The sequence below is a fragment of the Phascolarctos cinereus genome, unplaced genomic scaffold (assembly GCF_003287225.1).
Source record: "Phascolarctos cinereus isolate Bilbo 61053 unplaced genomic scaffold, phaCin_HiC Scaffold_726;HRSCAF=1367, whole genome shotgun sequence".
Classification (NCBI taxonomy): Eukaryota; Metazoa; Chordata; class Mammalia; order Diprotodontia; family Phascolarctidae; genus Phascolarctos; species Phascolarctos cinereus.
In genome coordinates this window covers 409,555,834-409,577,741 of record NW_027556098.1, presented here as the reverse complement: position 1 = coordinate 409,577,741, position 21,908 = coordinate 409,555,834, and the positions used below count along the sequence as shown (strand labels likewise).

General features: G+C 51.5%; 1 protein-coding gene across 3 annotated transcripts in view; it reads right to left on the bottom strand.

Annotated features, from left to right (window-relative positions):
• The window catches only part of HNRNPUL1 (heterogeneous nuclear ribonucleoprotein U like 1), a 30,792-nt gene extending 11,899 nt beyond the window's left edge, over positions 1 to 18,893 (bottom strand). For 2 of the 3 annotated variants that reach the window (XM_078145824.1, XM_020978424.2), the window contains exons 1-10: positions 17,334 to 17,863; positions 16,221 to 16,349; positions 12,869 to 13,031; positions 11,264 to 11,337; positions 9,726 to 9,865; positions 7,467 to 7,566; positions 4,720 to 4,832; positions 3,346 to 3,612; positions 2,322 to 2,444; positions 2,118 to 2,246 (exon numbers count right to left, since the gene is read on the bottom strand). In XM_078145824.1, coding sequence (XP_078001950.1) covers positions 2,118 to 2,246; positions 2,322 to 2,444; positions 3,346 to 3,612; positions 4,720 to 4,832; positions 7,467 to 7,566; positions 9,726 to 9,865; positions 11,264 to 11,337; positions 12,869 to 13,031; positions 16,221 to 16,349; positions 17,334 to 17,685 — 1,590 coding nt within the window. In that variant the 5' untranslated portion in view covers positions 17,686 to 17,863. Of the gene's footprint in view, positions 1 to 2,117; positions 2,247 to 2,321; positions 2,445 to 3,345; positions 3,613 to 4,719; positions 4,833 to 7,466; positions 7,567 to 9,725; positions 9,866 to 11,263; positions 11,338 to 12,868; positions 13,032 to 16,220; positions 16,350 to 17,333; positions 17,864 to 18,634 lie in introns of those variants that run through there. The other variant, XM_020978426.2, reaches the window with a different exon arrangement.
• Positions 18,894 to 21,908: the final 3,015 nt, after the last annotated feature.

Below are 21,908 nucleotides of genomic sequence, written 5' to 3'. Positions count from 1 at the left end.
TGGGTCTAGACTTGCATACCCAGAAACCTAAGCATTGGGCTCTTGAAAGCACAGAGGCCAAAGACCACCAGGATGGGATGGGGGGTATCTGCGAACTAGGATGGAAAAAATACATCTTTATTCCAATAAAATTCGTTTCCTTTGCAAACCTATGCATTTTATGCATCTGAAGACATTAATCTGAGCAGTCCACTAGCATTCTGGTGATGCCTAAGGGGTCTACGGCAGAAAAAAGGGTAAGAATCCCTGACCTAATCCAGCCCAAACAGTTTCATGGAGGAAGACAGGAAGGGCCATAGATGGGTAAACTGTTCAAGGTCAAGCAAAGTTGAGCTCTGAACCCACACCATTAAGACCACACATCTACGGGATCTCAGAGGTCAATGAATCCAACCCTTTCATTTTACAGATGAGAAAATGGAGGCCCAGAAAAGTGAAGGGATTTGTTCAAGGCCACACAGCTAAGAAAGGTCTGAGGCACAATTTGAACCCCGGTCCTCAGACCTCAAGTCCTGTCCTCTATTCACCCCAGCACACACACTCCAAAGGACTCCAGCTTCTGACAGCCAAGCAGCTCTCATCCCCCCCCCCCGCCCGCTCCATGCCATCAGGGCTTCTTTCTTTCTTGCTACTGTAAAAGGAGACACTGGCTATACACGCACACAAAGCCCCACTTGGCCTGCTGGACTCCCCTGACTTCTCTGTGCCCCAAGTGGGCACTCCACCCAGATCCCATCTAGATAGGGGTCAGAGGGGGGGTCTCACTACTGATTTAACCAGCTCCCACCAAGTGGGATTTACAGACGGAGAAGAAGGAAGCCACGGGTGAGCTCAGTGGTGGTAGGGCGTTTTCTGGGGTGGCAGGTCTTGGTCGGGGTGTGTGTGTGTGTGTGTGTGTGTGTGTGTGTGTGTGTGTGTGTGTGTGTGTGTGTGTGTGTGTGCATGAGTGCGTGTGTGCATGTGCACCCGTGCCACTATAAGGGTGACTACACCACTGCCATCACTGAGGCATCACAGCCAAAGCCAAATAGCAATGGACACAAACTAGCTGGCTGGCAACCCGATGGGGCACACACTGCTGTTTCTGAGACCATTCAGACTCTCGTCACAACGACAGAAGTGAGAATAACTGGCCACCAGTGTGGGGCCTGGGCCTGTCTGATGGGCTGGACTCTAAGTGGGCCGAGGCACTTCTGCTAGAGCCAGCTCCCGAAGTACTCACTACTCCCCTGGAGGTACTGACGGTTCCTCCGGCCCGGGCAGACTGTCCAGGTGACCCACGCTCACCTGGCCCATCTTCAAGGCCCAAGAAGCCAAGAGCAGCGACTGCCCCACCCATCTGGGCTTGGACGTACTACATGTCCCATAAACTGTTTTCTGCTACTGCCTCCCTAGAACAACTGTTTCCAACCCCCCCCCCATCTCTTATAGCTGGTTTCCTCCCAGGTCTGATGAAGGCATGTTTTGAATCCTTTGCACACTGGGCAGTTTTAATGGCACTTGTTCCAGGACACCCCAAGTGATGCTGCTGGGGAATGACCACGGATTCTGAGGAAGTGGACATCCACGATGACTCCTGGAGGGAAGGGACCGTGTTGTGATGGAGCACCCCACACTCAGGGGCCCCAGTTTGAGCTCCATGACTTAATACCTGGGTGGCCTTGGACAGGCCCTTCCTCTCTGCAGGCCTCAGTTTCCTTGCCTCACGAGGAGGCCGGAGGCTGGATGGGGGACCCTTCCAGCCCCCATCTTAAATACAAACATGTCATTTGCGAGACGAAACCCAGAGAGAGGCTGGTTCTCAGGGTCAGAGAGGAGATGAGAGCACAGGTGCTGCCCCTGCCTGGTGCCGCCCCTACCCGGTCACAATCTTGGATGTGGAGGTCCGGGGGCACCAACACCTTTCCACAGCCCATGGCAAGCGCAGGGCTCAGTTTGGCTCCCATGTTCTCACAAAGACACACAAGGGCTTGGAAACATTTCTGCAAGCCATGAAGGTGGCAACATGTTTAGGCTCAAGGCCATAAGATGTCATCAGGCTTAAAAACCCATGGGGTGTGGCCAAGGCAACCTCCCTACTGCGTGCCCAGAGGCTGACGGGGACTAGCGGGCAGTACCTGATCCAAAATGTAGTTGCGTTTCTTGCGGGCAGCAATCTGAATGAGGCGGTTCAGGCACTGGGTGGCCTGCTGGATGAGGACATCCCATCGGCCGGCGTAGTTGCGCTGTCGGCGGAGGCCCATCACCTGCAGGGGGAGACGCGGTTGGTGGCCCGCTGAAGGCCACAAGCAGGTGGGGGACGGCGGCCGCGCCACACTCACCCGCATTTTATCCATGATGGCGTTGGTGCCGAGGATGTTGTACTTCTTGGAGGGGTTGGCAGCGGCGTGTTTGACAGCCCACGTGGTTTTGCCAGCCGCTGGCAAGCCGACCATCATTAGAATCTAAAGAAGATCCAGTGGAGAATACTGTGAATACTCAAAGGCTGGTGAAAGCACCCTAACAGCAGAATCAGAGAAGGTCAGAGCCAGAGACCTTCACCCGATCAAGACAGGCACACGGCAAGGCCACAAGGCAAGGCCATGATGAGAGGGGAGGAGAAGGCCTCGGGGCGGGATCAGAGAGCCGCAGCAGTCCGGGGTGGCTCGGGGTTATGCATGTAACACAAACAAAGCCCAGACCAAATGGACTGGACGTGGGCCTGGCTCCCAGTCTGGGGCGGTTTTCTCCTGTCCTCTTTTCTACCTTCCCAGGCAGAAACCCTCCTGGAATCAGAGAGGCGTCCACAGGTTGAGAGTCCTCTGCCAAACCACCCAAAAGAGATGTAGCAGACATAACCCAGGGCAAAGGCAATGGGAAGGGGCTGCCTGTCCTGCGGGCGGGTAAACAAAAGACCCGAGTGCTGAGCAATTCGAGGGCAGAGGCTGCTCTTTGTGCACAGGCCCTTCTGCCTCACTTGCTGGTCTCAAAGACAGAGCTTCTGCACCTGCCTAGCCCGTGTTCCTATTTCCAGCCAAACCCTTGCCCCCAGCCTCTTTCTGGTCTAAGCAGGAAACAGTGAGGCTAATGATGATTTAAACTCTTCACTGCACCCCCCCCCCCATCAACCTGTAACACAGAATGGTCAGACAAGGAGGAGCCGTCTTCAAGTTCTGATTCTTCCATTTACTTCCTGTGTGACTTTGGACAAATAAAACAAAACGCTTGCCCTAATGATAAACCACACCCTCTTTGGGACCCAGTCAGCTTGGCTCTCGTGATCTCCAAGGTCTCTTTCAGCTCTAAACTGGATGCCACCTCCCTGACTTCTCCTTGCCAGTGGCACCGGCCCCTGGCGGCCCGTACCTCGCAGTCTGCTTTGCTCTTTGGTCCCACAGTACCCCGAATACGTTCCCCCACAGGCACGTGCTGAATGAACGTGAACCCCGGGATGATGGAGCAGTAGGGCTCTCTCCTCTGGCCAAAGTTGAACTCCACGGCACAGTTCTTCACGAGGACGTGGGGGTAGAGTGCCTGGCCCCCCAGGGCATCTTTCTGGATGCGGTAGGCTATGCCCAGCCACTTTCCATTCTTGGTGAAAGAAAGCTCTATTTCGTGCCCACATTCAAAGTCCTGGAAAAGGAGGAGAGAGGAGATGAGAAAACAAGTGCTGAGCTGCTAGCAAAGAGAGGACACAGGAACACAAGCCAGGTGAGCACCTGTGGGCCACCAGGACAACCATCGCTCTGCGGCAGCCCCGGGGGTCTCTCCACATTCTAGGCAAACCAGCAGCAGAGAGGCCCTCAACCAGGACTGATGACACAAATGAAGAGGCCTCCCCTGCACCGACTGCTGGGCTCTGATGGACCATTAGGGGAATTGCCCACCAGCAACAGAGTCTGAGGCCAGGGGTACCTCAGGGCACTTGCAAATGTGCCTGTAGACCGTCAGGCAGCAGGCTGAAGAGGGGAGTGCTCTCCAGGATTGGAAGGAAGCCAGCAGCAACAAGCTTCTAACCTGGTTGCTTCAATGCAGGCAAGGGCAGAGCACCATTAGGAAGGACTCATCAGCAAATAGTAAACCAGCCCCCACCGAGGAGCCGCAGCTTCTTCCTAGGAACACCAGCTCTAAGGAGAGGCCAGGCAGGTGCCCGTAGCCTTGGTGCCAGGAGTCTCTTTTCAACTCAGTCCTGCTCAGCTCTGCCACCCCAAATCCCCCTTTGAGCTACTGAGGGCTCTGTTCACCAATATCTGAGAGCCAGCCAGGCCCCTCTTTCCCTTCTCTCTCCACTAGTCATGCACTCAAACCCAAGATACCGCTTTCCCTCATACACCTGGCACCCCATCCAAGTGGTTTACATGTTGTTTCCTGCACAGGACCTCTCACCTGTTGGTGCCAGGCCTTTGCTCGAGCTGTGCCCCATGCCTGGCATGCATCACCCTATCTTACTTCTACAGAGCACGATCCTAAGCTCCTGAAAGGCTTAGCTCACATATGCCCCTTCCTATTTGAGGCCCTCCTTGTTCTGCCCATTACCAGCCCCTGCAAACTTTACACTGGGCATCTACCCAGTAGAATGAAATCACTTGGGGGAAGGAGCTGGTTTCTCACGACATCCCTGGCACCCAGGGCATCTTGTAGCTATCTCTCTCAAAAGAAATGCGCACAGTTCCCAGATGTGGAGCGCTCCATTTTATCAGCATGACCCCACCCAGATATGGGATGTCTACTCATACTCACCGCAAAACAGCCAATGACATCATTTTCAGCAAATGTGTCCCCATAGTTTTCAAATCGGCTGTTGGTAGATTTTTTTCCAGTGCCACCGTAACCATAAGAAAATGCCTCTTCACCTAAAAAAGAAAGGATGTGAAACCTCGGGTGGTCACTTTGACACAGTGCCTGCCCCGTGGGTCTTCAAGCTGGTCTGGAGAATCTAAGGGCAAGAGCCTCATCCTGGGGATCAGGAGACTGTGGCTTTGAGACCCCGGGAAGCCCTCATCTGCCCTATCTGTTCCACAGGGTTTTTATGAAGATAGCATTTATTTATACAGTATACTTAAAAAAGAGTTGGCTGAACTAGGTGACCTTGTGACTTTCATGTTTAAAGGTCCTCGGAACTCCAGGTCTGTGGCGTGAGGTACCGGGGAAGAGGGAGAGAATGCGTACTGAAACCTGTCCCGAGATCACTTTCCCCTTCCCTTCATAGAACCCCAAGTACACCAAATGCACAATGCTCACTGCTGTTCCCTGATAATCTGGGTCTGGCTTCAGTCAGAGGGGACTGTAAAGACCCCCATGCCTCAGCACCCCCTAAGTCTAGGCAGACGGATGTTCCACAAGATAAGTATTTTTGTTTGTTTTCCACTAGCATTAAAAGGGAAGGAAGAAGAGTTTGTGCCTAAACAAGGAACAGAAAGGATCACAGAAAGTAAAATGTACTGTTTTGGTTATATAAAACTAAAAGATTTTACACAAACAAAGCCAATAACAGCTAAAATGAGACAACAGATGAATGAGGGAGAAAAATCTATCCAAGTTGAAAAGGGCTCATTTCTGAGACATTTAGGGTACCTGCAGTTTTTGGAGGAAGAAATCTAAGCTGTCAACAACCACATGAAAAACAAAATGCTCCAAGCCACTAAGAATCAGAGAAATCCAAGCTGGAAGAACTCTGAGGCCCCACCTCGCAGCCACCGGATCGGCCGAGATGACAGAGAAGGGAAACGACAAACGCTGGGGAAATGATGTCCCTCGATTATTGAACCGTGCACACCCTCTGAACCAGCGATGCCACTAGCAGGCCCAGACCCCGAGACAGCAGAGAAAGAAGAAAAGGACCCATACGTATCAGAGTATTTACAGCAGCTCTTTTCATAGTGGCAAAGACCTGGAAGCTGAGGGGACGCCCCTCGGCTGGGTAACAGCTGACTGAGGTAGGGCATGTGCTCTAACAAGTGAGGAAGGGGACGGCGTCAGAGGAACCTGGAAAGACCTGCATGAACTGATGCAGAGCGAGGTAAGCGGAACCAGGAGAACAATTTAAACACAAGCAACAACACTGAGACGACAAACAGCTCTGAAAGACTTAAGAAATAGGATGGAACACGCTAGCCTCTTCCTGACAGAGAGGGACGGACCCAGGGGCCTCCTGAGACATACATTTTTTGGACATGGTCAGTGTGGGACTGAATTTTGATTAACTGTGCACATCTGTTACAAGAGTTTTGTTTTTCTTTTCTAATGGGAGGAGGGGGAGGTGAGAGAAGGCAGATTTTTGCTAATTGAAAAAATTAAAATGAGATATTAATAGTGATAAAGCAAGCCTTAGATATGTTTTTAAATGGTAGCAGTACAGCTAGCGAAGAGCTTTTTATCTTTTTAGAGTTAAATTTCATTTTCAGGACCAAATTTTCTCCTTACACCCAACCACTGCCATGGAAAACAAACACGTATAGCCATCCAAAAATCTCCTCGTTGGATACGTCCCAACAATGTCTCAGTGGGTCGACTCTATCAAGAGGTGGGCAGCCTGTTTCATTATGAGTCTGATGGGATCGTGTATGGTGACACTGTTACTGTGAAAATCGTCCTCCTGGTTCTGCTCCCTTCCCTCAGCTCACAGGCTCCCCTGAAACCGCCCCTTTCATCACTTCGTACAGCACGACCATGTTCCATCGAATTCATACATACCATGTTTGGCCATTCCCCAACTGAAGGTCTTTCTTTCACTTTCTAATTCTTTGCCACCACAAAAAGAGCTGCTACAAATACTTTTGTACATATGGTGCGTTTCTTTTCTCTGATCTTTCTCTGATACAGACTCAGTATTAACACTGCTGGGCCAAAGGGTCTCTGCGCAACTTAGTTTTTGGGACATGGCTCCAAACTGCTTCCAGAATGACTAGACCAGCTGATAATTCCACCAACAGGGCATTGATGTGCCCCTGCAGCTTCACCAGCATTGGTTGATTTCTTTTTTGGTCACCTTAGCCAATCTGGCGGGTGTGAGGTGGTACCTCAGAATTGTTTTACTTTGCATTGCTCCAATTACTAGTGATTTGGAGCATTTTCCCCCTCTACAAACTGCCTGTTCATGTCCTTTATCCATTTAGCCAATGGGGTGAGGCTACTAAGGGATATCTACTCCCACTCCAAAGTATAACCATGGCCAGGGACCTACAGTTTACCAAATGTTATGTTCTGAAACAACCCTGTGTGAGAGGAGATAGCAGCATGTAACAAATTGTACTTGAAAAATGAGGACAGAGAGGAAGGGAATCCAGATCTCCTGGGCTCAATCCTAGACTTCTTTCCACGACTCTCGCTGTTTCTGGGACCCCACAACCCTCACCAGTGCCCGCCAACAGCACCCTGGAGGCAGAGGGGCACCAGCCCCACCCCAGCCAAACCTGGCTGTGCAGGTGACCTGGTTTTTGCCCCTCCACTCAAGATGCTTCCTTGGGGGGAGAGGACCTTATCCTTACCTAGCTGTGTGCTGCAAGAATCCAAAGACCAGCCAATTCGCACAACGTGGGGATCAGGCTCTGTAGAAGGGAGGTGCTTTACAGAGATTTCTTCATTGATCTGAGGAAGCAGAAAGCATGGGGGCCCGAGTTAAAAAATACCCACAGACTACAACTCACGCGACTACTCCATCTCTCAAGGAAAACCAACTGTAGTATGGTCAGTTGAAGATACCTCTTACTAAAAAGCCAGCTGTCACTCAACACGTATATAAGCTTGGGCAAGTGCCTGTCATCTGGGCCTCAGTTTCCTTCACTTATAAAACAGGGACAACACCCTTGCTACACCTTAAGAGATGCAGGCAGCACATACTGTACAAGGGGGAGGATTTGCTCCTTCTAAGGAGGGAGTCATGAGGACAGAGGTAAGGAGAGGGATTAGGAGGCCACTGGTGACAACATCAGGGCTCCACATGCAAGGGACGGGGGGGCTGAGGAGACGCTGTGGAGGAATCACCTCCATCTTTACTCTGGGTCCAAGAAGCAGGTTTCTTTAGGAAAAGGACACTGGATATGAAGTGAGAAGATTTAAGATTGATGTGCTTTGGGTCCATGGCCTTAATCACAAAATCACCAAATCACAGAGTTCTTGAAAGAGTCAAATGCTAACGGATGAAAAGCATCCAGTTGCCAAATGTTAAAGAGAAGGAAGGAATCTCACAGGGCCACTTAATCCAGAGTGGGTCTGACAAGAAACCCCAACAAGTGCTCCCCTAACGTCTGTGAAGACCTCCAGGGACAAGGAGACCCTCCAATACCACCTGCCTCTGCCTCTTGGCAACTTTTCCCCATGGCTCCTGGTTCTGCCCTCTGGTTCAGAGAGAAGAATCTGATCCCTCTCCCACTGAAGGGATGGCCCTGCAAATACTTGGGAACAGTTCTCTACTCCCTTCCTCAGGCTGCAGATGCCAAGAGGCTCCAACTAATCCTTGTCTAACATGGTCCCCAGGCCTCTGGTCATCGTGGTCACCCTCCCCTGTGCACCCCCTGGTCTGTCAGTTGGACAGAGCCTTCCAAAACTTGGGATTGAGAGCCAAAGACAACACTCCAAACGGCCAGCCTGGGGAATGGCCAGCACTCGTTCCAACACTCTACTCCATCAAGATTTCCTTTGTCTTAGGTGCCAAACACCACAGAATAATACAGTAACAGGGTCTCAAGAAATACACATGACACAGAAAGGCTACATAAGTATTTGGCTAAAACATACTAACAACCCCCCCCCCCCAACGTCCAAGTTAAGCAGCAATTACTCAAGCTGTCACGTCCTTGTCCTGGCACTTGAGAATGCACCGCTCCTTCTGACCTCCACCTCCTCAACGGGCAGTGCATCATAGGGGTGAGGGGGCCCCACGCCATACAGGGACACTGGGACCCTTGGCAGGTCCACGTTCCAAGACTAGCTTTGGTGAAATGGAGTCTCAAACAGCAGTAGAAAGATCTCACACACAGAAAAGCTTCATTCTCCTTCCACTGAGGTCAAAGCTACCTTCCAAACCATGAGGCATGGTGACTCCAGACTCAGAGTAATGGGATGGGAGGACAGTCTTTCATTGTACCCGTCTCCCTTCTCTGTAAGGAAAGGACCAGGCACATGGTCTGAGAGGGCAGAAGGAGGACCAGTGAGTGGAGAATCTCAGGAGGCAAAGGAAGTAGAAACCTCCACAATGACATATTCACCATTCTCACTGGAGGTCGGATGGTCACCTCTCGGGGGTCACAGAGATCATGGGGTTTAGATCTGTGAGGAAACCGAGGTCTGGTAAGATTAAGTGACTTGCCAAAGATCATACAAGTAGCAAACAGTGGGAGTCGCCCAGACTGAAGGACTGATCTCCATTCTTGGGCTCTGCTCTATTCTGACTCCTTTCCTTCCAGCTCTAACGTTCTACACAGCACGTTTCCCCCAAGTGGCCATTCTTATTTCCCAATTTCACTGCAAAGAAATGTCCAAACCAACACCGTCAACACACAGAGCAAATTCTACAACAAACATCTCTGTTCAACAAAAAGATGCCCTCCCAGGAGGCTGCATGTCTCATGTAATGGAGTCCTAATGGGAGAAAAGAGAACCCCCTTGGCCACCTCCTGTCATCTATCCAGAGGTCAGAAACTCGAATGCCTAACCTAGTGTCATCGGGCTGAGTGGCTGGGCCACACTGACCCACCTCCTCCCCTTCCTACCAGTCAGGCACTGTGGCGGCTACTGCCAAGGTTTACCTTCATCTCAAAGCACACACGGCCCCTCCTGACCCCATAACTGGCTCTGGCACCAGACCACAGATATGCAAATCCCTCAATGGTGAGTGGGTAGCCACTACTTCGGTCCCGGGCTACTTTGAAGTGAAGATCGCAGTTATCTGGAAAAAGGAATAGGTGACCCAACATAAGGAATGTGGAAATGAAACCCTCTTATGTATAACAATGATATGCAGTCCCATTCATCTGTGAAGGTCTCATCTCTAAGCAGACGAATCCAAGATCTTTAAAGCCAGCTCTCCTGACCTTGTCTCCCATCAGCCTCTGCCTTTTGGACACCTCAAGCTTAACAGCTTCCAAAAGAGATTCCATCATCTCTCCCCTGCGGCTGCCCCCCTCTTCTCCTGGCCCGTCCACGGCACCCCCAGCTTCCAACTCCTCACCATCATACTTGTTTAACTTCCTTCCCTGACTCCCACCCTGGGGAAGCTCATCACCTCACGTCTACATGGTGAAACACTCTTGTGGGTGGTCTCCCTTGACTCCATTCTCCATCAACTCCAAGAGGCTTCCCCAAATCAAAGCTCTCATGACATCCCTCCCCAATCACTGTGGTACCTCCTTATCCCGCTGCTTGGCTTTTCAAGCCCTTCACAACCTGGTCCTTCCAGACTTTCTTCCCCTTTCTGATGCAGCCACAGTGGCCTCCTTGCTCTTCTTCACACAAGTCACTCCACCTTCCTCCTCCCCGTGTTTGCACCGGTTGTGCCGCAGGCCTGGACTACTTTCCCCACTGAAGCAACAGCTGGGGAGGCCCTGTGCTCATGGCACTCTGGTGCGTCCTGCCTGCTCAAGAAGATTCTAAGGTGCTTGTCTACCTTGTCTTGGGAGCACCCCTCCTGTAGCATAATAGCAGTGTGCACAGGAGTCATTCCACAAAGGTCTGTTATCACATGGATTTTTAAAATGCCTTTCTCTATTGAGTTAAGACTGACCATCAAGAATACTAGACAAGGAGCAGACAGGCCAACAGCGAGGCACCTCTGAGCGCTCTGGTGGCGGGGATTTCAGGAGAAACACCACCGGCTAGAGTAAAGTCCTCCATCTGGCCTGCCAACCAGGGCTCAAATTCTTTCCCTGATGGTTACAAGGGCCCAGCCTAGCAGCCGGCTGGGAGACACCAAGTCAGTCAAACAGACATCAAGGGTCTGTCGTGAGCAAAGCCAGGACCAAGTCAGACTCCCACCAATCATGCCAAGCCCCCTCACCCCCACCAGACTAACCTCCAAACACGCCCTGCAGAATCCCACTACCAACATTTCTTTTCTTTGCCACCCCCCTTACAGAAATCACACCCACTCAACGAGGTCCAGCTTAGCCTGCCCCAGATGTGGCCACAAGCTTGAGACATGAGGACCCCCACGTAAGGGAAGGAATCTTTCTTTGGAAAACCAAAGGTGAGGATAGCCTAAGAGGACAGGGAGCAGTCAGACCGGGCGGTACAGGGTGTGGCGGGGACCCCACTGAGGGTGAAGGAAATGCTATTCCTTAAAGCTCACATGTGTCGATGGCGACGAGGGTGTCGTCAAACTCTTCCTCATCCTCTTCAGCGGGTGGCTGAGGCGATCGACCCCTGTGACAGAGAGAGACCGTCAAAGAGAATGGCTAGCTCACGGATGACACTGGCAGACCACAGTCCAATCCCCACTGTCTCCCCCTACACTACCTGCTTTCATGTCCTCCCCCAATGAAGCAGGACCCTTGGCCTGGATTCTGCCTACCCTCTGCCAGAAGTGTTAATGAGTAAATGGCCTGGTTGGAAAGGTGGCCAGTACAAACAGAGAAAGAAGAGAAGCCAAGGGCGGGGCTCTTCGCCAACAGAGGACCCATTCTCAAGCATCAGAGATCTGGCTGCAGAGGGCTTTTCCAAAGGATGCACAAGTGAGCAGCAATAATCAGGATTCCAAATGACTTAGTTCTCAGTTTTTAAAGTGTCCTAACTTGTGAACTAAGGGTTCTCTTAATCTCAAAACCCCCCAAAAGTTTTGCACTTTCACAAGGGATATGAGAAGGAACAGCAGGGACTAAACACCCGGACCAGGGGTGGGAAACCTTTGGCCTTGAGGCCAGGTGCGGCCCTCTAGGTCCTTGGGTGTGGCCTTTTGACTGAGCCCAAGTTTTATAGAACAAATCTTTTTATTAAGGACTTGAGGCCTCCTTGAGGTTTCCCCACCTCTGACCTGGACTCTGCCAAGCGGCATGGATGGCTGAGCATGGTAGATGCAATGGCTGCCAGCCTTTCCTCCTACAGGCTTCTGCTTGCACCCTGGGTCTTATGCCTCCTTTAGTGTCTCCAATGCCAACCCTACTTAATTCAAGTCCTTGCTTCCTCTGGGTAACCTTGGAGTGACCTTTTCCTCCTCCCAGTCAATGCTTCTACACCCCCTCTACTGTGCCAAGCACTACAATTCAGCCCTGAGAGATTTGGGGTGGTGCCTACAGGAGCTGCCCATTCGCCCATTTCTGCCCTGAGCGACCATCTAGTTTCTAGTTTATAAAGACACGTGGAAAAACGGACAACAAATGACACCACCAAGGGGACAGCCCGGACTTCCAAGTGAAGATGAAGGTGGAGCTTGGACATTTCCAGCTGAGGGAAGAGGTTAGACTTGATCTAGGCCCAAAATGGGGCAGTGCCCATGGGGAAGTAAAAAGCACAGAAGTTGAAATGTCCAAGGCATATTTAGGGGACAGCGAGGTCACTGATTCCCTACTGACTGCATCCCCACCTGTAAGGTGCTGTGGTAAGATTATCACTCACCCAGCTGGGTTTTAGCCCATAGGTAATGGGGAGTCAGTTACGGTTCTGGGGCAGGGGGTGACATGAGCAAAGTAAAGCTTTGGTCAGACTTACCTGAACTAATGGAGGGAAAGAAGCCGGGGCATAAAATTCTGATGGCACTTGCCCATGTCGGGGACCCCTGACTCCAGGACTGAATTGTGCCTTATTTACCAGAGGGCTCTGCCTCACATCCCTGGGCATGCTTGTGCTTCTATCTGCAATGCTTCCCGCCGCAGCACTGGGCACAAGGGGACTTCAGATGGAGCCTTCGGGACTGTGGGGCACTCTAAGGGACCAGTTTCTTTCTCATACATCAGCCTACCTTTTATCCTCTCGGTGTTCATAGTAACCACGTCCCCGGCTGTCTTCAAAAGCCCTTTTCCGACTCTGGTAATGATGTCTATTTGATAGGGGAGGCTGTGACGGATTACAAGGGGGGAAACAGGCAAAGGAGTCTTCCTTCTTTATCCCAGGCTTTACTTCAACTGTGGAGACAAACATTGAGGGTCAAGACAGACAAAAACTTTAGCCATCATTTCCTGAGACCAGGTATTCTTAACTTGGGATCCATCAACTTGTTCTTAAAAACAAAAACAACAACAAAATGCTTGATAACTATTTCAACATAGCTAGTTGTCTTTGTAATCCTATGTAGTTTATGTATGCATTTAAAAACATTATTCTGAGAAGGAGCTTTACCAGACTGCCAAAGAAAAACCAGGTTAAGGATCCCTGCAGAAGCCACATTATTTTCAGTGGGAGGAATAGCCCTCAAAGAAGGAAAGAGTCAGAATGATCTGCTAGGCAGCCAGACTTACGCCTGCTTCTTTTAGGAAGCCGGGCTTTCCATTCTCCCTTGGGCTCTAACAAAGAATCTGTCTCAGTGGTTCGAGAAACATTTTGGGGGGCAGGAACTGCTTCAAAGAGGTCCACGTGACACCCCAACCTCATTTCTTTGTCACTCTGTTCCCCTTCCAAATCAGCAGGAAAAATAACCTTTCTACAGCAGAGGAAACTAAATATGTCACACAAGACTTAAAACATGGAAGAAACAAAAGTACAAATGTGTTAGTAGTCTAAGACCAAGCTGACTAGAGCAAGGTGCCACTAGGGACCCATGAGCCATATACCAACTTAAGAAAACACATTTAATGTTATATCTCTTTGACAGTTGTTCAGTTATGACCCCATTTTGGTGTTTCCTTGGCCAAAACGGTGATTCTTCCATTTACTTCTCCAGATCATTTTACAGATGAGGAAACAGAGGCAAATAGGGTTAAGTGATTTGCCCAGGGTCACACAGCTAGTGGGTGCCTGAGGCCAGATTGGAACTCAGGAAGATGAATCTTCCTGACTCCAGGCCACTGAGCCACCTAGTTGCCCTGTTTTTATATGTATTTTTAATTCATCTTTTAAATATTTCCCAATTACATTTTAATGTGGTTTGGGCCACACTCAGGAGTGTTATAGGCCTCAAGTCTGACACTTCTGGCATAGAAGACTTTGTTGGCAGCCCCACCCTGGGGCTCTCCCTTTAATCAAAACAAACCGCAAACTAGAAAGGTGCTGCAGATGGATGATAAGCCCAGTCCAGAACTGAAGAGAAGACAGTAGGTTGGTTCAACATTTAGGAAATGTGTTGCCTTTTGAAGGATTCCAAGCTGTTCACTGTTACCAGAGCCTTAAATCTCCTTAATATCAATTCTCTTGGTAACACCCCAGGGCTGAGGATTATACAATAGAACCATCTCAGAGGAATCAAAACTGCTGGTAGCCCAAAGGGCAATAGTCAGGCACACACTGGTAGGATCAGACTTCAGTATATTTACTACTACATAGGACCTGGGTGTGCTAAGTGGCCCAAGATACTTTCAAGGACACACATGACCGGAAAGGGAGGCCCAGAGCAGTCACATGTTAATTGACAGAAAGCAGACAGAGCCCTGGACTGTTGCATGGGTATACCCACGATGATCAATGAATCACCAAGAGACCTCGTACCTGGGCTGCTACCCTTCCTCTGCTACTTCTTATTTCTGGGGCTGGGAGTGAGTTGCTTGACTTTTCTCTGCTGTAAGAGGAAAAGGCTGGCCCTGATGATCTCTAAGGGACCTTCCAGCTCCAATAATCCCTGATTTCTTAACATATTAGACTCGCCATGAGAAGGTACCCAGCATGAGACAGGTTCTTTGGAGAGAACTTAAGGAATGCCCACACTCATCCAATCACAGCGCCTCTCTTCCTTTGTGTCGTTCACTTGTTTCTGACTCTTTGTGACCCTGTATGGGGTTTTCTTAGCAAAGATCCTGGTGCGGTTTACCATTTCCTTTTTTTTCCTTTTTTTGGCTAGGCAATGGGGTTAAGTGGCTTGCCCGGGGTCACGCTGCTAGTGTTATGTGTAAGAGGGCCACACTTGAACTCAGGTCCTCCTGAATCCAGGGCTGGTGCTCTATCCACTGCGCCACCTAGCCTCGCTGCCCCTAACATTTCTTTCTTCAGTGAATTAAGGCAAATAGAGTGAAGTGACTTGCCCAGGGTCACACAACTAGTGAGTGACTGAGGCCACATTTGAACTCAGGTCTTACCGATGACTCCAGGCCTGGTGCTCTGCTCACTATGGCGCCCCCTAGTGACCTCCTTTAAGATGCAGCTGAATTACCACCGTCCTCATAGGCATAATTGCTAGGCACCTCCTCTCAAACTACCTCGCATATATCTCTATTTGCTCCCTGTGTATTTACGTTGTCTGTGTTGCTACATGGCCTTGCTGTTTGCCTCATTAGAATCCAGAGTCCTCGGGAGCAGGGATGGTTCCCCCTTTCCCCAGTGCACAGCACAACAGGGCTTCATAGATGCTTGTGGTACGATCTGTCATTTGAGCCTTTCTGACCCCTACTGGACACTGCAGCTCAGGCCCAAGCTGTCTGGCACTGTTTCCCACAAAGGCAGGCAAGGCAGCCTTTGAGGGACAGGCTGGTTCGCTTGAGGTCTCCTTACCGAGTGCCTCCTAATTGTTACAGGAGAGAACAGTGTGTGTGTCCGTAAGTCACTTATAGTCTGCTGATAACCAAACCACAGACGAGAAGCTGGGGAGGCCTTCTTTTTAAAATATTCTTGACAGCCTTCCCCCCTATGCCTAGCACTGGTCATCCGGATTCTGTTGAGATGGTTCTGGTCCCCTCACTCCCAGCCCTGGAGAATTGCCTAGAGAAGTGGTGTTGAGATGATACGTTTTGGTAGAGGGGAAACAACTTGGCATCATCCGAAGGGCTACACAATTTCCCAAGACAGTTCACTGTGACTTTCTACCCACAGCAACTAGTTCAGCCTAAGTTGGACGAGTCTAACTTGTGCTCTGCTTGAGGGTCTCTGAAATCCTCAGAGATGGCAAGCTGAAGCTCCCCTAGAGTTCTTCTCCAGACAGTCCCTTGAACTGGTCTGCAAACAGCCCGGTCTCCTCAGTCATCTCCCTATTCTGGCTGACCTCTTTTGGACATTCTTCAGCCTGTCAAAGTTGTTCCTAAAACACGGCACCCAGATGCCAAACCATAAAGCGAAAACTAGCACTGTGGCCCTCTATACTAACTATCCAATGACTAGAAAACAATAAACATTACATATAAGTATTCACACTGTCCTTCCAGCAGATGGAGACAAAATGCCCAACTTCTCACCTGGGTAGGAAGTCAGCTGCTGTTCCAGCTCCAGCTCTGGAGGTTTACTCTCATATCCAGTTTTTTTCTCCTGATGAACATTTGTGGTTTCATAAAATTGATTCTGTTCTGCAGTGTTGCCAGTGACATCTAAAACAGAAGGGGTGGTGGTGGGAGGGTTAGGGGGACAGGTTCCAGAGACCACGGAACAAATAGATTTTGCTGCCAAATGACCTAGCCCCACCAAGTTATCCATGGACAAAATTAAGAGAAAAATGAAAGCATCTCAACAAAAATAAAAGCAACGCCACCACAGTATTTATGAGGGGGTGCCAGTCGCAGCTCTGTCACTCATTTTTTGTGTGAACTTGGGCAAATCCCCCTCTTTGGGTCTGTCATTACCCGTACAAAGAAGAGTTGGACTCTGAAAGTTCCTTCGGGCCCTGACAATCCAGAATTAGAGGAGCCTAACTAGACACCACAACAAAAGTATTGCAGCAATTTCCCAACAAGAGAAGCAGGAAGCGATGATTTCTCTAGTGCAGCTGTGTTAGTCTCATCACCCCTAAATAGACTCACTCAACAACGGACACACTACCTGCAAAATCTTTCCAACATGAAATGAAAAACCATACGACCAATTACATGGCAGTGGAGTACGTCAAAGACACCACATCAATAAACTCACAGCTTTGAAAACTGAGCTACCCAAAACGTCCTAAAAAAGTTTGAGTTTGGAAACCAGAAGCTTTTGGGTAAAAGCTGAACCAACATCAAGGCCGACAACCTCGCAAAGCAAGAGCCAAACGCAAAGCCAGAAGAGTCCTGGCAAAGGGAGACCCAGCAGCGCCGCGCCGAGAGAAGTGGAGTGCGGGATCGGACTTTTCACAGGCACCGCTCCACGTCCCCCCGGCCTCCAGAACCGGGTGGCCCCGACGGGCCCCGAGGGCCGAACGGCCCGGGGAAGCCCCGGCACTGGGGGCCGAGCGGGGCCCCGCGGTCGGGGCGGGCCGCCTCCGAGGCTTCCTGGCGCTCGGCCCCGGCGCCCGCACGGTCCCTTCGGTCTCCCCCGGGGTCCTGGGCCCCCTGCCCGGCCCAGCTTCGTCTCCCTCCGCCCGCCCGCTCCTTCCTTGCCTTCCTGGCCCGCGGGCTCCGGCCCGGGCCCTCCTTCCGCAGCTCGCAGGGGCTCACAAGGGCCGTCGGGGCCCGCGGCCTCCGCGACGGGCGGAGGCGGCTGCTCGGCCCGGGACCCCTCCTGGCCGTCCCGCGGCGGCCCCGACGGGTGTCCCGGCGGCGGCTCGGGCTGGGTCTCCAGCTCGGGCTCGGGCTCAGGCTCCGGCGCGGCGGCCTCGGCCTCGGCGGCGGCGGCCTCGTCCAGCGCCGCCTGCAGCCGCTCGGCCAGGTCCGCCTTGAGGCCGCGCGTGTCGAGTCCGCGCCGCTGCAGCTCCTCCCGCAACTCGTTCACCTTCAGCCGCTTCACGTCCATGGTCCGGCGCTTCGGCTCCGCTCTGCACCCTGCTCCTCCTCCGCTGCGCCTGGCCCGACACCGGCCCCGGCCCCGGCCCGGCCCCTCGGCCTCGGCCCCCAAGGACTGCCTCGACGGCGGTGGCGGCAACGACGGCACTAGCGACGGCAGTAGCGGCTCAAAATGGCCGCCACCACCTCCCCCCCACCGCCTCGCGCGCCCCGGCGCGCGTCCTGATTGGCCCGCGGCCCAGGCGGCCGGCGCGCGGAGGGCAGACAGCGACCAATGGGAGCCGCAGACATCGCTCAGTACCGCCCCCCGTTTCCGACACCGCCCTTCTCAGGCCCCTTTCCCTTTAGGGCGTGGAAGGGGGAAAGGGCGTTAGGCCGAGCTCCGATTGGCCGAAGCCCGCCCGCCCGCAGTCAATGAGAACGGGGCGCCGCGCTACCGACCAATCCGCGCCTGCCTCGCGAAACGCCTACCGGCTCCCCGCCCACAAAGCTGCCCCTCGAACTTTCAACTTGGCTTCAGTGACGCGCCCCTCAATTGGCTGAGTCGCCCGCCCCTCGGAGGGAATGGCTTAGCCGGGGAAGCCATTTCGGCCAATGGACGAGGCGGAGCCTGCAGCCCCGCCCCCTACAGCGCTTTTCAGCCACTGAGGACCCGGAAGGAGGTTGATTGATTAAGAGGCCTGCACCTTCCTAGCACCGCCAAAAAAACCCCCCAAAAACCCCATCACCACCGGCAACAATTAAAACCAAAAAACCAAGAAACCCCCAAACCCCCAACCCTCTCCCACTAATCTATGGACCAATCGGCGCGACCGATTTATCCTGAGGCGTTCGACTGCCGGGGCATGCTAATAAGCGCGGATCGGATTGGTTAAATCCCAGATGACGGGCGCGGGCCGGCGGCGGGGGGAGGAATCCTGGGCCGCGGCGCAGACCGCGGCGAAAACTGCGGGCTTTACCTGAGAAATACTCGTTGGCGTCCATGGGCGAGCGAGTCTGCCGACGAGGAGCCGCGGGGAGGCCTGGGCCGGGAGGCGAAGCCCGGGACGGCGGAGCAGGTGCACACGAAGCTCCCCCTCAGTGGTTCGCTCCGCCGGCCGCCTTTCCCCGCCTCCCCACAGCGGCCGAGATCCGCGCCCGATTGCGGTTTCCGAGCCAGCTCCACTCCCCTCGACGACGTCTCTATGGTGGCGAAGCCTGACGCAGCGATGACGCGCCCCGCCACCATAGAGTCTTCCGGGAGGAAGTGACGTCAGCGGAGGGGTGGGCGGGGGGCGCCCCCGTGCTGAGACCCCCCCCCCAGGAAGTGGCCCGGCGCCGGGGCTTCGGTGGGACACACCACAGCGGTGCCGACCCGCCGCTGGTGATACGGCGCCTGCCGGTGACACACAAGAACATCACAGCCGTGACAGAACACAACGCAACACAACACAACTGGGGACCCAGCACCATCACAGCCATGACATATAACACAACACAACTGGGGACCCAGCACCATCACAGCCGTGACACAACACAACGCAACACAGCATAACTGGGAACCTAGCACCATCCCAACCCAGCATCATCACAATTGGGATACTCCATACAACTGGGAACCCAACATCATCCCAACCAGGACACACAACACCACCACCGTGCCACAGAAACAGCATCACAATTGTGAAGTGCAACGCTAGAACTATGACACACAACACAACTGTGAACCCAACACCATCACAACGATGACACAACACAACTGTAATACCACCATATGACATGACAGTAATGATGTTCTACAACATAACTATTACACAATCCCACCGTGGTACATAACACTAAGACAACTGTGATGTACAGCATGACATACATGCCATATGACACAGCTGTGACACACACCACCGTGACATGCAACAGCACCACAACTCTGCCACCCAAATAACCTTGCCACATACTACCGCAAGTGGCACACAACACCCAAACCATAGCTCAGTGCCATAAGTGTGCCCCACGGTACCACAGCCACTGCTAACACCTCCACTGTGCCACATGAACAGCCTTGTCGCATAATAACACAACTCTACCTCAGAAATCACAGCCAGGCTTTATAACCTAGTCATCCAAAATCAGAGCTGTGACATAATGCGACAGCCATCTCGTACATCACAACTTTCCCATCTAGCCCCAAGACTCGATCGTGACACACAACACTGTGTAATACCACACAACAGCACAACCATGATGCACAGCAACTGTGCCACAACGCCACAACAAAGTCACACTAAGTTACAACTATGTCATGCAAGTCTTCGATCATGCCACAGAAAACTACAACCTTGTTGTGTAGGAGAGTGATCTCACTGTAATGTGGAAGCACAGCGCTAGTAGATGTTACCACCCCCCCCTCCGCGCACAGCTAGTCCACATAATGCAACTCTGGCCTGTGGAACCGTAACCAATGCACAACACCACGCCACACTGTACCACGACCATGGTACAGAATGGACCCACAGAGGGAAGCGATCAAACAACTGTCCTGTCTGAGATCAGCAGGCAGGACCTCAGAGTCAGCACCTGAGAGGATGTAGCGATGCGTCGTTTTTAGAGCTGTCGCTAAGAGACACTGTTCCCCTTGTTTTAGAGATAGGGAAACTGAGGCTCAGAGACTTTAAGAGACTTATTTGTCACACAGGTTGGAAGGGACAGAGGTGAGATTTGAACCCAGCAGTTCCATGACACGAGTCTTTAAATCCTAATCCTGGCCCTCTCTCACATCACACAAATGGGGGGCACTTGACCCTACAATTATGTCCCCCCCAAAAAGAGATATGTCAGTGAAAATGCCACATTAACAAAGTGGCCATGCAACAGAAATGCCATATCCCCATCAAGTTAAAATTCAGATACATGATATGGATTCCATTGGAGTCATGATAAAGTCACAGCTTAGTCTCACAACACCAAACCCAATGAATAATAACACACACAAGCAGTTGGATTCACTAATAAAGACACTCACACACACACATGCACATATGTTATAAATGTCTGCTTAGGGGCACAACAGATATCCAGAACCTACACTTAGACACAGGAGGAAAAACTCAGACATGGGACATGGACATTCATGTAAAGGAGCTGAATCGTGGACCAAATCTAATAAAGTGAATTTCTATAAGGACTAATGTAAAGTTTTGTACTTGGGTTAAAAACCCCCCAACAATTTCACAAGTACCAGTATGAGGGAGATGTGGCTGGACAGCAGCTTCCTATAATATAGGACTTAGGGTGGGTGGGTGGGAGGTGTCTTAATGGCACACAAGCTCAATATGTCAACAACTTGATAAGGCAAATCAAATGAGTTAGTTCAGTCTTAGGCCACATTGGGTGAACTGCAATGTCCAGAAGAAGGGAAATGATATTCCCAAGTATTTCCAAAAGAGGGAGATTATGCCATATGAACTCGGAGAAACTGGGAAGGAAAGACTTTCAGGGGACACTGTGAATGACACTAGAAGACAGCTTCAAGTATTTGAAGAGCGGTCATGTGAAAGAAGGACCAGTCATCGGACAACAAGCATTTATATATGCACTTACTGTATGCCAGGCACTGTGGTGCTAAGTGCTGGGGATTCAAAGAAAGGCAAAAAATAGTCTGTTCTCTCAAGAACTCAAAGGGTAATGGAGGATAACTGTACAAACAAAAGATTCATACAAGATAAATTGGAGAGAATCCTCAGAGTGTAGGAGTTGAAGGCAGGGAATCGTGGGAGTGATTCAAGACCGCGGCTTGGCAGGGCTCAATCAGGGATATGATAAGGGTGTTGGAGATTCAAGAGAGGAGGACAATGCAGAGGTGAGGGGCTAAGATGGGAAAGGGAGGAGAGTTCCATGCCCAGCACATAGTAAATGTAAACTGGATAAATCCTTGTTCATCTGTTCCTCCATCGATTACATTGTTCCATTGTTATATGTGCCTAATGTTTACATCCATCTGCACAACAATCTTGTATTCTTTTTGAATTTGAATTAGAAGCTGCCAATTATCAGGGGATGATGCATCCCCCAGAGCTACAACTGAGGCGCACAACATTGCCTCTGGAGACATTTGGAGACACCAAGAAAGCACCACCTGGTCTTCCAACTCCAAATCTGATGGATAGCAACCACACACACACACACACACACACACACACACACACCCCAGCCACACAATAACACCACTGCTTCCCTCAGAGATACAGCTCAGATACA